This window comes from Opisthocomus hoazin, chromosome 6 (assembly GCF_030867145.1).
Source record: "Opisthocomus hoazin isolate bOpiHoa1 chromosome 6, bOpiHoa1.hap1, whole genome shotgun sequence".
Lineage (NCBI taxonomy): Eukaryota > Metazoa > Chordata > Aves > Opisthocomiformes > Opisthocomidae > Opisthocomus > Opisthocomus hoazin.
The window spans coordinates 49,913,852-49,929,760 of record NC_134419.1 but is presented as its reverse complement, the minus strand read 5'-3'; the positions used below and the strand labels follow the sequence as shown (position 1 = coordinate 49,929,760).

General features: G+C 38.1%; 1 protein-coding gene across 1 annotated transcript in view; it reads left to right on the top strand.

The window, feature by feature from the left end:
* The window catches only part of FAM13C (family with sequence similarity 13 member C), a 134,046-nt gene that overhangs the window by 30,986 nt on the left and 87,151 nt on the right, over nt 1-15,909 (top strand). The window contains exon 6 of the mRNA XM_075423051.1: nt 3,088-3,134. Within this exon, the coding sequence (XP_075279166.1) occupies nt 3,088-3,134 (47 nt within the window). The remainder of the gene's footprint in view (nt 1-3,087; nt 3,135-15,909) is intronic.

The window sequence follows — 15,909 nt, the reverse complement described above, 5'->3', positions numbered from 1 at the left end:
CTGAACCTCTCCAAAATTAAAACTCCTGACACCTTTTAATATTTCTTTCTTTGTGATTAGACAGGGGTAGGTAAAGTCATTAGTATGGAGTCTTTGCTTGTCCCTGCTCACTGCAAAGGGGTTGGACTAGATGACCTTTAAAGGTTCTTTCCAACACCACCTATGCTATGATTCAGACCAAAAATTACCCTGTAGTACTTATGAAGTGACTTGCATTTTCAGAGGAGCTTGGAAATTTTGCTTGTATTGGAAAATTTTTGGTTCTGGAAAGTATGAAATTTTTATTACTGCCTCAGTGTACTGACTGAAATTAACCTTTTGCATTGCAGTTTTTTTACTTAAAATAGCCTAAGGTACTGTCAAACAAAAGGTTTCTCATTGGCATAGTTTATCCTCCACTGAAATAGGAACTGGGCCAAATGCAATATGCAATAACTTTGTGAACTGTCCTGCAGTGGTTTATCTATTAGCGGAAGAAGTCCAAAAATCTAGAGCCAAAGCCCAATTTTAAAATGGGAAGAAAAAAAAATTCAATGTGTGTGCCTTAGTCAGACACAAAATGTTATTTATTTTGCAGACCTGTTTTCCTTTTCTGTGGCTCCAGACTCCTTAGCTACAAGGGAGGCATTTTTCAATTGTTGAAAGAGTTGTTAATTAGAGAAATTTTTTACACTAACTAACTGCAATGATCCCTGGAGAAATCCTCCTCCTTATGCAAAAATCCATGTGTAATTAACAAACAGTTATGTATGCTTAAGGTATAGTGATGTAAGCAATGAAGCTGTGTGCGCTGTGTATTGTTCTAAAAAAGAGTTTATTTTCTTTGCTCATTTTGTAAAATTCATGAAGAAAACACTCAGTACCCCTTGTTGAAAAGGTTCTAGTGAAGTCCATGCAATAATTAAAAGCTGATTATCCTAGAGGGATTTTGAACAAAAATAATACTGACTCTTTATCCTAGGGGAATTGTTGTCATTGCACAGAAACAGGGAGGCCTAGGTTCAGTCCCCAAATATTTAACAAAATATTGGCACAAGGCCAGAATAAAATAAAGCAGCTGCATTTGTTGGGATCAAATGCACCCACCCTCTGGAGTTTGCAGTGGTTAGGGTACGCTCCTGGGAAGACAAGGGAGTTGAACCTAGATTTCCCATCCTGTGCGGGTACCACAGCCACAGAGCTGTGGGAACTGACTGATTTAGGATTGTAGAATAACTCGGCATAGAAGAGACCTCAGGAGGTCCTAACCATCTGCCCAGCAGTAGTCTCACTTGTCCCAGAGTGTCTCCAACGTTCAGATGGGTATATTGGTTGGTAGATACAGCACACTGCGGTGATGAAAAGGACATCTGGGGATCAAGATTAAAAACCTGCAATTCCTTATTTGCAGTCAGGGAAATTTATAGTGAAGCTGGAAACTATATGCTTATATCAGGGGAGGAGAGAAAGGAAAGAAAGTGAAAAGGCTTTGGGTTCCAGGTAAGCATTCTCACTTGCTAAACCACTGATCTAAGAGCTGTTGAACTCATCATCTTCGTTTTCACCTGAGCATTATTAGTGTTAGTAATGTAAGTGAATGGAAATTGTGTAGTTCAGTGCTACTCGTGAAATTCCTCTTGGCAGACACTGCCTGCTCTGTGTGTGTGTGTAAGATTTAGGCCTTGCTTTATTTAACAAGGCAGTTCAGTGCTTGCCAGCCTACCTAACAAGTGCTTAGCGTATTTAAGTTCTTAAAGTTAAGCACATGTGTAAGTGTTTGCCTGACTTGGGGCCTAAACTAGAAGTTTTCTATTTTTATGATAATCATTGTGAGGTTGCTTGAGGCTTGAGTTAATAGAAGGTTAGTTGATCACTTTTTGTGCACGACAGCTCCTCCCTGGGTAGCTCTGATTAGTTATGTAGTTGGTGTTTCGTTATTACATGCTAACTACATGACAAATGTAATTACAGTAACACTTTTCTGTCTATATTACAAAATGGTGAATATTTGCCATGTCCTAATTTCTTAGATTAGAATATAGCACTGAGGCAGTAAAAATCACAAGGGGTGAACGAATGAAAAGTGAAAAGGGTAGCAAAGCTGGAATAGTTTTTCCAGTTTCCAATTACATCACTAACTGTCTGGGCTCCAGATAACACAAGATCTGATTCAAAACTCTATTATCTCTTAAAATAAATTAAAATAGGTACCACTGAGGTCTTTGAAAGCTGAGACTTAGTTCAGTCCTAAATATCAAAAGTTCTAGCTGGTTTGGGCAGAGTCTTTTAAAATCCTTCCTGCTTGGCTACTTTGATGTTTCTTATAGTTGCCTCCCATGTTCAACTAAGAGCTCTTCTTGTTCTAAATTTGTGCCTTCTGTTTGCCACAATATTTGCCAATTATGGGGTTATCATAGCTCTTAAACTGTGTAGAATTACAGGTACTCTTAGAAGAAGGGAGTTTAACATATGGAATACATGACATCAGTGTGAAAAGCTGCATAGCCAAGTTTTCTCAGGAAATAGAGATGACTGCACTCAGGCTACAGAAATGTCAGAAAGTTAGGGCTTGGGAAAGTGTTGTTCTGAATCCAAGCACAGATGTCCCTGTTGGTCTGGATGTATATTAGCATTGTATAATAGTAAGCAGAAAATAAAAACCAACACCTTTTGGTGCCCAAACAGGCTTGCTTTTTTTTTTTTTCTCCTCTTGTTTTTTTTTTGTCTTCTTCCTTTTGAAAGAAGTGCTGTGTACTAGCATGCTTTATGGTCTGGGTATTTTTTTAGTACACTTTTCCTTTATTTGTGTTCCTACTGAGCTACTGCTTTATTGTATGTAGAAAAAAGCCCCTAATTTAATCGTCATTAAAAATCATATTTTAAAGGCGATGTTTTTTCCAGCTGTTTCTATTAGGACTGTATTAGGATTTCCTGCTCCCGCATATGGGCTGCAAACTAGGAAAATGGCAAGAAAATTACAAAGACTTCAATGAGCAAGAAGTGTTTATCCTCCTGAAAACAGACAAGAACAGCACAACTGAACAGTGGGACAAGAGGGTCTTGAATTGAAATCTAGCCTTGTACATTTTGTTTCTTCTCTCTACACAGGAAAACAACGCAGAGGATGAAGAAAGAGACAGACTCATGTTATTAAGGTAGGATGAAAGTACCAGTTAAATAACTGCTTTATGGAAACTTTTAGTATGTCACTACCAATCTGTATAATATACTTCTATAATGTAAGGATAGTTGGTTGGTTGGAGGAATAATCTCAAAAGTGAAATTTCTCAAATTCTTAACACTGATGTATATCAACTGCTAACAGATAAATGGCCAATGTTACCAGCTGACCCGTAAACAAATGTATTTTTGATTTTTGGGTGAGTTGTTTGGTTTTTTCCCCCCGTATTCCTCTAATTTTTTATTCTGCTTATATATATCTGTATCATGGGCACATGTTGGTATTTCCTAAGCTGCAAGGATGAACTGCCAAGTTTCAGACAGTTTTTCATGGGTTTGCACTGCTGTGGTATTGCAGTAGGCTGAGATACAGTCAGAGTAAATTTATAAAGAACTGCGTGCGCTTACTGCTGGGAAGGGGAGGGGGCTGGCAATAAAGTCAGCATCTTGAAAGCTACTTTTTGGAGAGGATTGGGGTGTGCAATGACTGTACTTTCTAAATGGCTAAATTTTCTGGAGAGAGAAAAACTAATGTCTAAACAAAGCTGAAAACCTTCACTGTGTTTCTGTCAGAAAGACTTGGCTTTTATGAGGCTTGCGCTTATGTCAGCAAACGGTGTTATGTTATGCCCCAAGACTAGAATTCCTTGCCTCATTTCCCCAGCATTTGACTTGTCTGACCACAAGACCATGGCTTAGCCAAAAAATTTCTTAAAGGAATATTTTTACCCATAAGACTTAAAAACTCGGTAATGCATTCCCACCTTTATTTGCACTTTGGAGTAGAAATACATAGACTGAGAGCCACTGGAAAAATCATGGTACATGTTCCAGCCTTTTTGATTTTGTGAGTTTTATTCTGAGATTCCACTGAAACACTATAATAGAGGCCAAGTTTATTGTGTTTTGCAGTGAAAAAGCTGAGGAAAAGATGTTATGGTTCAGAGCAACTTCAAGTATTTCCCAGATATTTTGTAATGGCAGACGCTGCTGAAGTATCCCACTTCATATTCTGCTTGCTTTTCCAGAAATGCAGCAGATTAATAAACCACATTAGTTAGGAAATAGGTTTCTGAGAGAACTAGGAAAGATAATTGAAGTTTTAGACAAAGCTATTGAAGCAGAGACAAGCTGGCATTTCCCAAGAGCTAGTCAAGTACTAGTAGAGCAATAAGGGACTGTAATACATAATTTGGGAAACAAAAGTCAGGCAAGAAGATTTCAAAAGATACTATCACTATTTGCCAGTAGATAGTACCTCCCAACGTGGAGCCATAGAAATTGTCAAGCACTGTTGAAATAATCATCTGTTCTGTGAGAAGGTATCTTCTAAATCATACTGATTGTTTAGGTGTGGTGGAGGACTTGCATGTAGTCCTAACTCATTTCTGAATCTGAGATATAGTACTGGAATCAGCAGATAACAGGAATTCTGAGCATTTTTTTCTACATTTTTGATCATAATGGAACAATTGGCAATTGTTTTTTTTCTGATGACACTGAATTTAAGTCCTTCCTATCTTACACGTTTGGTAAGTGGCAGTTTGGATGTTCATTTGGGCTATAAAACAGCTGAATTTCAATATCTGCAATGAAAAAAAAAAAAGTACGTGAATGTATTTTATAAACACCGGAGCATATCAACAGGGAGACTAGAAATGTTCAGCTTCAACCCTACTGGAATTAGGACATTCTTCTCAGCGATTTAAGTTCAAATCTCTTTGAGCACAGAGTGGAACTAAAGCCAGGTTTTCTACCTTGAGTTTGTGCCATACATTTTGGATTAAAAAAAAATCATTTTATCCTCAAATATTTCATAATTTTGACTCGCTAACTGAAATTTCTGCAGAAAATTCAATCCAAATTTATGTATCCTTGGGACAGCCAGGTTCTCACTGGCATTCATTCTTTTAAAATCAAGGTCTGGTGAAGATGAGCAAAAAACAATTTTTTCAGGAAATGAATTTGAATATGCCTGTCTTGGAAGCAGTGCTTTATTATTTGTTTAATAAGTATTAGCAAGTGGGCCACTTGCTGATATGAACTTCCTCACTTGTTTATTTTCATTTAAACAACAGTAAGCAAATGCTGTTGGTAAAAACTCACTTTGCAAACCCTCAGGCCAGTCAAAGGTACCAGTTTACAAATTTGTAACTCCAGCTGTTTGTTACTGCCGCTCTGTTGGAGTGAAAATGCGTAGAAATTTGTTTCTGGTGAAACAGGTGGAACTAACCATTTGACCATTATTTTGAGTGAGCATGGCACTTCTTGCTCATTCTCAATTAAGAGCAGAGAATGGAGCACCTGCATGAAATGACCTGACCTCCAACAAGCAGGGACACTACTTGCATTCAGCAACATTGCTGGTTTAAAAAAATTACCCAAAGCCACAAGAAGGTCGCTTCTGAAACCAGCTTTTAGACGTGACAGTCTGCCACCCAACAGATGTGCACTGCACAAAGACAGATACTCGCGAAATAAGTATGAGAAGAGATAGATGTAGCCTCAGTCTGCTACGATGGGAATAGGTATTGTAATTAAGAAACCTGCTGGAGGTATTATTAAGAACCAGTGTTGGTATTTTTTACCATAAAATCACCTTTCTGTTAGGTCTAAGCACAATTAAGTGCTGCCCAGTTTCTCAGTAAATTAGTAAAGAAAGGTGTTACCAAGAGTACATGACTGGGAACTGACAGTATACCTACTTTAGCTTTCCAGACTTCATGGCTGGCTCTGAACGGAAAGCAAGACTACATACCGTGCACTACCTTCACATCACTGATGTTAGATATGTTATTTGTTGTTTAGTACGCCTATATGGGTTCCTAGTTTCTTTTATAAAGTAAGCATTCTCAGATAAAACAGGATGATGCTTCCCTTTTTCAGTTACTTACTGCCTTTTTTCTGTCCTGTGCTCTTATATTCTGGAACTAAAATTTGTACTGGTAATTTAACTTTTATCAAATTACTTTTATCATGGAAAAGTGAGGATGACTCACACTTTTGATTAACAAGCTACAGAATTCTGTTACTTTAATTTTCTGTAACAGGAATTGTCTTTCATTTAGCTGATTTAGTGTTATGCCCTTTTAAAGTAAATCAGTACGCTACCACAAGATACCTATTAACTGATTTTGTGTTTTGTTTCATAGAGGCTTAACTTAATTGCATATACAAATCTGTCAGCTTGGGAATCTGATACACAGAAATGTGTTTGATAGATGTCTATCAGTATGCTTAGCCAGGCTATTTTAATCCTTTTAAATTAAATTTGTTATTAAGGGCAAATGAAAGTGTCTGTCTTGGGAGACAGATTACTAACATATATAGGTTTCTAGAAATGCTGCAGGATATTTTTGTTTTGGGAACAATTAATTATGGCAGATTCATCCTGTTGGGCTTTATTTGTTGTTACTTCTCTTCATGTAAAAGATAATTGTTAAATATAACTAGATTTACCAACTCTGTTGGCTAAATTCAAGGGTAGCTGCAGGAACACCCCATGGCACCCCACTATAGCCAGGGTAGTGTCACTAGTCTGAATGTACGTGATGCTAAAGACTATTGAATCTAGTACAAATAGCACTGTCATTGTTATGGGCAACTGGCCTTTTGTCCTACCTAACTCTGTTATACACCTCCCAATATAATCCTGTTACCTTTCTGGAGAAAGATGTGCAAAGTAGTCAGAAAGCTTAGAGTATAAAATATTAGCAAGATAAAACTGACATACCTTGTTTCACTTATCAAGAAAGTTTTGTCAGAAACTGTCTAGGGATTATTAAAGTAGAAAGTCCACAAAGGAAAGTTTGAAATGGATGAAGTGTGTTTTGAAAGAAGGGATGACAAGGCTGATGTTTCACTTCCCTCCTTTACACTGCTGCTATGCTTTTCATAAAATATGCAAATGGAATTGCAATTTATAGTGAACATCAAAGATGGCAAAAAGATGAGCAAAGACAAGTGTGTAATAAAAGTTTCCAGAGTATTTTTGCTCTGATCACATTTTTTTCTGATCATGCTTTATATTTTTAACTGATTTTTTTGTCTTTGATGCAGAAAAGTTGACCAGGATTTGGAGATCTGTGGCTATGCAGTAAGCTTGATGTACCAATGTGTCTTGCAGTACACTGGAATTACTTTTTGGTGGTGTTTTTTCTCATGTACAAAATACAGGAAATGAAAAATTCGGTTTTGATATTTTCCTGGTAGTGAGGTCAATGATGAAGACATGTGAATCAGCAAATGCTCTTGGCTTTGTTTTAGTCTCACAAATACTCTTTTTACTTCCTCTAGGTAAGTGCTTTGAAGAAATCCACTGTGTTATATATCTGTCCACATGCATACTCATGTACACAGGCTTACTTTGGTGTTAGCTAAAGCAATTCAAAATTCCACATGATGATTTTTTCCTCTGGTTTTGAGAGTAGGTCTGTTTTTTCTTAGACTTTTTTCCTGCTTGATATGAATTAGACCAAAATAGACCTGATTAAGGGGCAATGGAGCCACACAGCCTTTTGTACTAGCTTAACTACATCAGCTTAGTATTACTTCCCCATTGTGTTTCATGTGCACCCTTAATCCAGAGTAATGTATAAAGTGGTATGCTACCACTGTTTCAGCTCCCTCACAGCCGTGTAGAAAGACCAGTTTTCATTGCTGTTACTTCTTCTCCAGTGTTTACACTAATCTTTTTTACTTTTTTTTTTTTTTTTTTTTTTACAGTAATATTGTTAACACTATTTCTTTGTATTTGTACAGTCAGACTGGTCAAGAGAAAGCAAGTCTAGTCATTTTGGGCATTGCCTGTAGGTGTCTAGGGTGGATCCAGACTAAGCAGATGCAGGCACATCTTCTCTAATAGATCATAGTGAATGATTATGCCTTCCAGCACTTGAAGGGGCCCTACAAGAAAGCTGGAGAGGAACTTCGTAAAAAGACATGTGGGGATAGGACAAGGGGTAATGGCTTTAAACTGAAAGAGGGTAGATTTAGATTAGGTATAAAGAAGAAATTCTTTACTATGAGGGTGGTGAGGCACTGGAACAGGATTCCCAGGCAAGCTGTGGATGCCCCCTTGCTGGTAGTATTCAAGGCCAAGCTGGATGGGGCTTTGAGCAACCTGGCCTAGTGGAAGGGGTCCATGCCCACGGGCATGGGGGTAGAGACTAGACAATCCATAAGGTCCCTTCCAACCAAAACCATTCTATGAGTCTCTGGTTATAGCTAATGTGATCCACTTTCTAGAGTCAGCTCAGTTCTGCTGTATCCATCTGTGTGTGTGCACTTTTGAGTCCTGTGCATTGACACAGGGTATTCAGCAGGGAATATTTCAAGTGGTTTTGATGAGGATGCAGACATAAATTATGAAACTACTCTTTCTAAGAAGGTATTGTGCCAAATGTCAAGTTTTCCTTTTAAACTTTCACTGCTGAAAAAAAGGAAGGTATTTTTGAGTATTTTCCAAATGAAAGAGAATGGTTTTTATCCAGTCTCTAGTAAAATTAAATCAAATAACAACTGACATGTACAAAATCCTTGGGAAGTATTGTCAGCAATCATTGTAAATTGTAGTTCAGTGGGTTCATTTTCAGCTTTGGGGGTTTGACAGTAGAACTCTACAGAAGTTTTATGTTACCATATTTTAATCTGCAAGTATAATTCCCTGAATTTCCCTCATTTCCCCTTAAGAGCAGTCATTAAAATTTGTTAACATTTCACCCTTTCTTCAGGGAGCATGATAGACTGAGGAAGTAGCAGTTTTCCAGAATTTATGACAAAGCAAAGTTTTACCTTAATCGCTGTCAAGTAGCTTATTTTTCTCACAGCTGTAAAGCAGGTGTCTGTATCTCAGTATAACTAGTGCTACAGTAAATTGAATGAGGCAAGTACTAATGTCCCTGAAAGCTGAAACAGCTTTGAGGATCATGAGTCATATGAGCTGTGTGGGAGGAGATGAAGAAATAGAAATACATGAACTGTTTCCCTACTGATTTCTTATGAAAATAGAATTTATTTAACTTAAGAGCTTTGGGTAGTCTATGTAAAAAGAGAAGCCAGTCCAATTTACACTAGGGACAGTACTGAGCTACAAAATTCAGAATTCCTCCCAAGTCTGAGGTTGAGTTTGCTTTGCTTCCAACTTACACAGTCCGTCTCTCATATCAAACAGCAACGTTTCAATGCTAGCACACCTGGGCACCTTTCTAAACTGCTTTGGAATAACAGGGCTGCATTTCTGATCCAGCTGGTGATGTACCTTGACTGGGAATGGAATAGGATCACCTTGGGCAGTAGATACTTTAAGATTGAAAGGTGTATAAACCACCACCGGGAACCATTTTGTAGTATAAACCTGGATTTTTTTTTCCCTAACTTGAGGTAATTGGTAACTGTCTCTCATTTGGGTGTTACCTATACAAGTATAGCTGCTGATTGCATTTCTATGCAGACAGGTTTTATGCTGGTGTGTAATTTGTTAAGGTAAAGTTGCATTTGCTCTTAGCTCTTGATAGTTCTTATGGGATAAAATTCTTTTTCAGAGAAACTATAAGCCAGGTATGTCAAGGAGAGAAAAAATGCTGGTGAACTGAGTCAAGCAGCTTGCTCCCAAGTCAGAAGCCTTGTTGAGAAGAACAGATTTCAAACATATGTTAAAAATACTTTAAATTACAGACTTAGATTTCTCTGTAACTTCAAATACGTTTAACTGGTTTTTCTTCTAAATTTTTCTCTCTTCAGCTGTTGCTGAATCAAACAATATCTGCCTGCAGTGTGAGAATTGCTAATTACGCTTTCTAATTACCATAAAATTTGTCAGTGCTTTATAAAGCATATTGCTGTTGTGTGCTGTAGTGATAGTGTGACTAAAGCATATGCAAAACATATAAATAGCCAACTCTTTTTGCGTGTGCTATTCCTATACGGTGGACCAGCGCTTGCCTTCAGGGAAAGGGTCATTCTGGTGTTATGGGAAACACCAAGGCATGAGGAGCAGGGGGGAGGGAAAGCTGAATGCTGAGTTCTTTATGCGATCCTCTTGCCAGCGTAAGCAGCTATGGTAATACAGTCTGACACTGGGCTCCACTTTTGGAGCAGTTCCTCAGCTTTAGAGGGAGTTAATGAGTACATCTTTCTTCACACAGCAAGGGTATGAAAGAAAGTGTCTCAGAGCTGGTTTGATTTGCTGCTGAAACAAAGTTAAAGAGCAGAACTCTGCAACTAATTGAATTTCTCTTAGTTTCCCACCCTAGCTTCAAGATCTTACATTTTTCATGACTCAGACTGCGTGGGAAAGGTGGTATGCACCTTTTATAAAAAATGGTATGCATTTTTATAAAATGAGCACTGCCAATATGGAATATTTTAGGTTTTGGGTTTATTTTTATGGTCACATATGTTTTGTCTGTTGTTTTGAGAAACATTGAAGACCTGTATTGTCCATTGACTTTGTTACTGTCCCTCAAATATATCTTTGACAATGGCTGAGCCTGGAAAATAGAGGATTATGAATTTCACAAAGTCCTTTCTCAGAAACGGCACTTAAGATCTGTGGTTTTCTTTTAGCGTGGCATTAATGCTGTTTGTGGCACAGCAGGACTGTCAAGAGAATTTGAAAATGAGAGGATATAAATCATCATAAAAACAGTGGTAATGTTTTCCATGACTACTGGTCTGTGATGTAACTCTGGATCAGATCTTGCTTTATTACTGAGAACAGAAATTCAGTAGGTTGGGAAAGAAATTTCCTGATACTCCTTGATGCTTTCTTTGATACCACAAGCCATCTAGCTGTTTAATTCTATTTAATTATTTTTGAGGAATTTGGTAATTGAGAGTGATGGCACAAAAACCTGAAAACCTCCTCTTTGCACAGGAGATAGGAATGCTAGTTAGTGCAACATATTGCAAAACATGTCCAGAGAGTATGGATGTGGCCAGGAAAGATGTTCCTGTTCATTTCGCTTAGATTGCTGAAGAGGGGCATCATTAGGCCCACTAATTAATTGCCAGGTTTAATGAAATATTCTGAACCTAGATTTTGAAGGCACTTATAAACCACTAGCAATAGACATAGTGTCTGATTTTGCCTTATATATCTTTAAGCAGTTATTAATTTGCTCTAATAGTTCAACTTCTCTGCGTCCCTACCATAATGGGTTGAAATACTATCTGTTTTGCTTTGGCTTTCTTGTGATCTGAAGATTCGATTATGGTTAACTTCAATGAAGTAACTAAATTAAGTTTTTGTCTCTTTACGAAGAAATGAAATAATTTTGGTGGCTAACAAAAGTACTGTTTAGTGTTGCTTCTCACTACACAGTCCTGAACATGTGTGATAAAATATTTCTGGGTACAATTAAAAGGATGAAGTCTATAATGTTTTGATATGACCAATGGAGAATGCTGTGGAGGCTCTTTCTGATTAGTGGGGCAACCTCTTTCTTTTTCCACTTAGGAGGACTGAAGGCAATGTTTTCATTCTGCAGAAAAGGCTCAGAGAACTTTTACTACTAAGTAAATGTCCCAATACCCTCTTGTCACATGCCGCAGGCTTTTGCCTGGAGAAATGAGGGAAGCATTAGTAAAAGTCCAGACTCCTAGTGTAAGCAAAAAGGACCTCTTTCAATGTGTTGTGTGCAATGGACAATCCATGCTGTAAGACTTCTCTGCAGATGACACAGCTGCGGGCAACAGTAAAGGGCTTGGGCTGCAATATGCATTTCAATCTTCTTTTGCTGTTGAGCAGAGGATTAATGTCCCCACCACCACCATGTGTAGCACCCATGCTTGACCTGAGGGTCTCCTTGCCCCGTGCCAGGTCCTTAGGTGGGGGAGTGCTTCCAGTTTTTCTCAAAGACACAGCTTCTTATCTGGACTACAGACTCTTCCATCTGACCTGTACAGTCAGCTTTCTTCAGCTCGACTAGCAGGTCTAGCAGGCAGCAGACCTCATCAAATGATGCTTTTTCCTCCCCCCTCCCCTCCTTTCTGCTCTCTGATTTGAGCTCCGCTTCTGTGACTATGCTTTAGATTTAAAAAATATAACTATTTCTTCCTCTGTTGGGTTTCAATATTCCTTCTCGAGACAGAAATTGTTCCACTACTTTGTAGTTAATTCTTAGTTCTTCCAGAGTCTGACTTATTCATGAGAGACTGTTTTGTACTGTCTCAGAGCAGAATTATTTTATTTTCAGATCACTCTGGGTCATTCTCTTGCCACATTATACCAGAGTTCTTAATCCAAAAATGTTTCTTGATAAAAAATTTTCTTAAGACCCCTAAATGTCTGCAAAGTGTTACCTTCCTGATGGTGTGGGGTGTTTTGGTGACACTTCATTGAGTTTAGAACGAAAAATGTTTTATCCGGCTCTTTGCTAGAGGACAGGTATTTTGCAAGTACTACAGCTGATGTTTCAGGTAGCTGCAAATCTTTTCTTGTGTATGGCCAATGTCAGAAATTCATTAATAACGGTGTATAGTTAGATAACATCCAACATCTGAGTCATGCCTGTGTTACTGCAATTAGAACTTGTTATTATATAAAGTTACACTAGCATGGACCTGCAGTGATGAACTAATATACTCCTAGATATCATTTCCAGTGTGAGGCCATTGGTAACAGGAAAAAGATTTAGTTTTGTTTTAGAAGTGCAATTTTCTGCACTGCTTGGATTCTGAAAATATCTGTACCGATTGGTCTTTTCTTAAGCCACATTGCTTCCCTGATCCTGGTTTGGGTGCAGTCTTTTAGAGGAGACTTCCGTTGCTGCAGAAAGAAAGGAAAATAAAATGTATCTTCCCTAGTTTTTGTTGCACTGCTTGTTACTGGTTTACGGAAGGAATGGAAACTCTGGAAGTTTCAGTTTTCTTCTTTCATGGACGGCAGCCCTCAAGTGGCACATGTACTTCTGTTGAGCAAGGTCAGACAGATCTCGTGCAATCTAGCTGTGGCTAATGAAGATACTGGACATGTGGATGGTGTATTCAGGCCCCTGGCTCTGAAATGAGTTCAGGCCTTGTGGCCAGGGCAGGAGATGAACTGAACTCATGGCCACACTCTGGCTCACTCTAGGAGTGTGCTGTGGTGGGTAGCACTGTGGCAGTTAGCACTAAAAGCCAGCAGTGCTCAGGTACACTGCCTTGGGATTTCAAAAACTTTCCCTATTGTCTGGAGCTGGGGTTTGGTTTAACACCCAGCAGTGTTTTGGGACATGTACTTGGTCTCTTAAGCGTCCTGCTGATTTCTGCCCTGTGTGCCCCTGCGCCCATGGGCAGTAGTACTGCACAGGCAGGGCAACGGCAGGAGTACCGTGGGAGTTTATTAAGACCCTTTGCATGCTGAAGTAGAATTTTGACTTTACACCAATGCATATGTTGGCTATTTTGTTCTCATGCTTTTAAAGGGAACTGTGTTTCATTTCTTTCTCAGACTATGTGCAAAATGTCAATAATGAATAGCACTTTCATCCCTTTCATCCTTTTTTCAAGGTGATTTACTGACTTTGTAGAATATTGCTAACTTTGTGTTACTATTGCGATCCGATGAATTTGCAGTGTTACTCATCCAGTTGTTACACCTGGCTTAGGCAGGTTTGTGCGTGAATGTGTGCATAATATATCTTGGTCAATCTGCAATTTAACATTTAAGGTTATTTTTTTCAGTGACCGCTTATTCTTTTGCCTGATAGTGATGATTTTTGTATGAAACACTGATACTCATTTGCCATTTAGTTTTCCAAAGTATTTTCCATTTTCATTCTGGGCTTGCCAAAGTTTTGGCATTTTTGACTCGTATATGTTACATATAAAATTTTTACAAGTAATACGGGCATATAATGAAATTAGAGTATCTCTCAAAAACAATGATTATTTGTTATCTGTGTTCTATAGCCATGGCTTCTAACAGAATAACCTCTTTTTTTTAAAAAAGCAAAACAGTACACTATTCTTCCTACTACTTCACACTATACCCTTCATAAAAGCAAACTCTCTAAATTTCTGTTTTGGTTTCATTGTAATATGTTCAAATGGACATGTCAGCAGCAGCGGTTTTTTTCCTAGATTTGAAGTGCAGTAGTTTTCCATACAAACAGCATATTCCTGAGTTAATGGAAAATTCACGCTGAGCTACTTCATATTGGCTAGGTTTGCATGTCGTCTCTGATGTTTCTGTTGGCTGGCAAAAATGGCTGGTATTTTCTATTTATCAGTTCTTTTGACTCTTTCTCTGCAAAGCACTAAAGCTAATAGTCTGCAGGTGCAAGACTTCAAATATTGAAAGGAAAAGATGGCTGGTTACTTTGAAAGCAGGCAAGCCTCCAATCACACTGCTGAAATGTTGTTTTTAAATCAACTGTGATATCTAATTTGTTTGACTTATTTGATGAATTTGAGAAACATTTTTTTAACTTTGAGAAGACTGATATATGGTTCATTTACTCTTTTAATGTGAGCGTGAATGGACAAATAATAGCTAATCATAGATAATCATAGAATAGTTGAGGTTGGAAGGGACTTTTAAAGGTCATCTAGTCCAACCGCCCACAATAAGCAGGGGCATCTTCAACTGGATCAGGTTGCTCAGAGCCCCGTCCAACCTGGCCTTGAATGTTTCCAGGGATGGGGCATCTACCACCTCTCTGGGCAACCTGTGCCAGTGTTTCACCACCCTCATTGTAAAAAATTTCTTCCTTATATCCAATCTGAATCTACCCTGTTTTAGTTTCAAAGCATTACCCCTTGTCCTTTTGCTACGGGCCCTGCTAAAAAGTTTGTCCCCAAATGAGAAATAATTTATTAATTTATTAATACGTTAGATATTTTTTATTTTGACAGTTCCGTGGAGCAAAAAATACATGATACAGTCTTGCTGCATTTCAGATTCAGCATGAAAAAAGCTAGCTGTCTTTCAGAGAAAGCTCTGAGAAGTCTGCTGCTTACATTTCCAACTCGGTTGCTCTAGAGACTATACAAATCTGGTAACAGGAGAGACAACAACCTGACTGAAATTCAGACCACAGGTTTATTTTTGCTGTCTTATGACTATGTAGACCTCCTTCACCAAATAAAACCTAGGAAAAAATTTTAGCTAAGCCCTTACAATTGTCAGCATTCATCGCTTAGCATTTACAGATGAAAATGTAATGTAGTGACACAGATACAGAATCTCATTAAAACTGCATGCTGCAGATGTTTTCTCATGGATAAATATCTTTCCAGTAAAATCCTCAATGTGCCTACATACTGCATTTTTTTTTTCCGTGCTCCCCCCTTAAGAAAATAAAATCAATGACTCCTTCACCATCTGCCCTGATGAGAAGCAAATGGACAGAGGTTTTTCAGGGCAGTAGCCAGAGTGCTCTTCTCCACCTCAGTTGTGTTTTGAATTCTGTATATTGTATTTCTTCTTAATTCTTTGACACAGAAAATTTAGTATTATTTTTTCCAAATCACAATTTTGTGTAAAAGATAATTCCTTTTTCTTGTCTGCTCAAACAACTGTACCCCTTCATAGTCCATAGACTCTTGTGGGAATGGTTTGCATCACAGTTTCTTGTGTGTTTTAAGAGATTTGTTCAGAAGAGCAAGGACTGCCCTGAAAGATAGTAGCAGGGTTTCAAATAAATTGTACATAATTCACATTGTAAATTGGAAAATTTTCTGGAATGTTGCTTTTTGAGAATATTTTAAGTCTTTAGTCTGGTCATATCTGAGCACCTAGAAATACCACAGAATATTTAGCAAGAC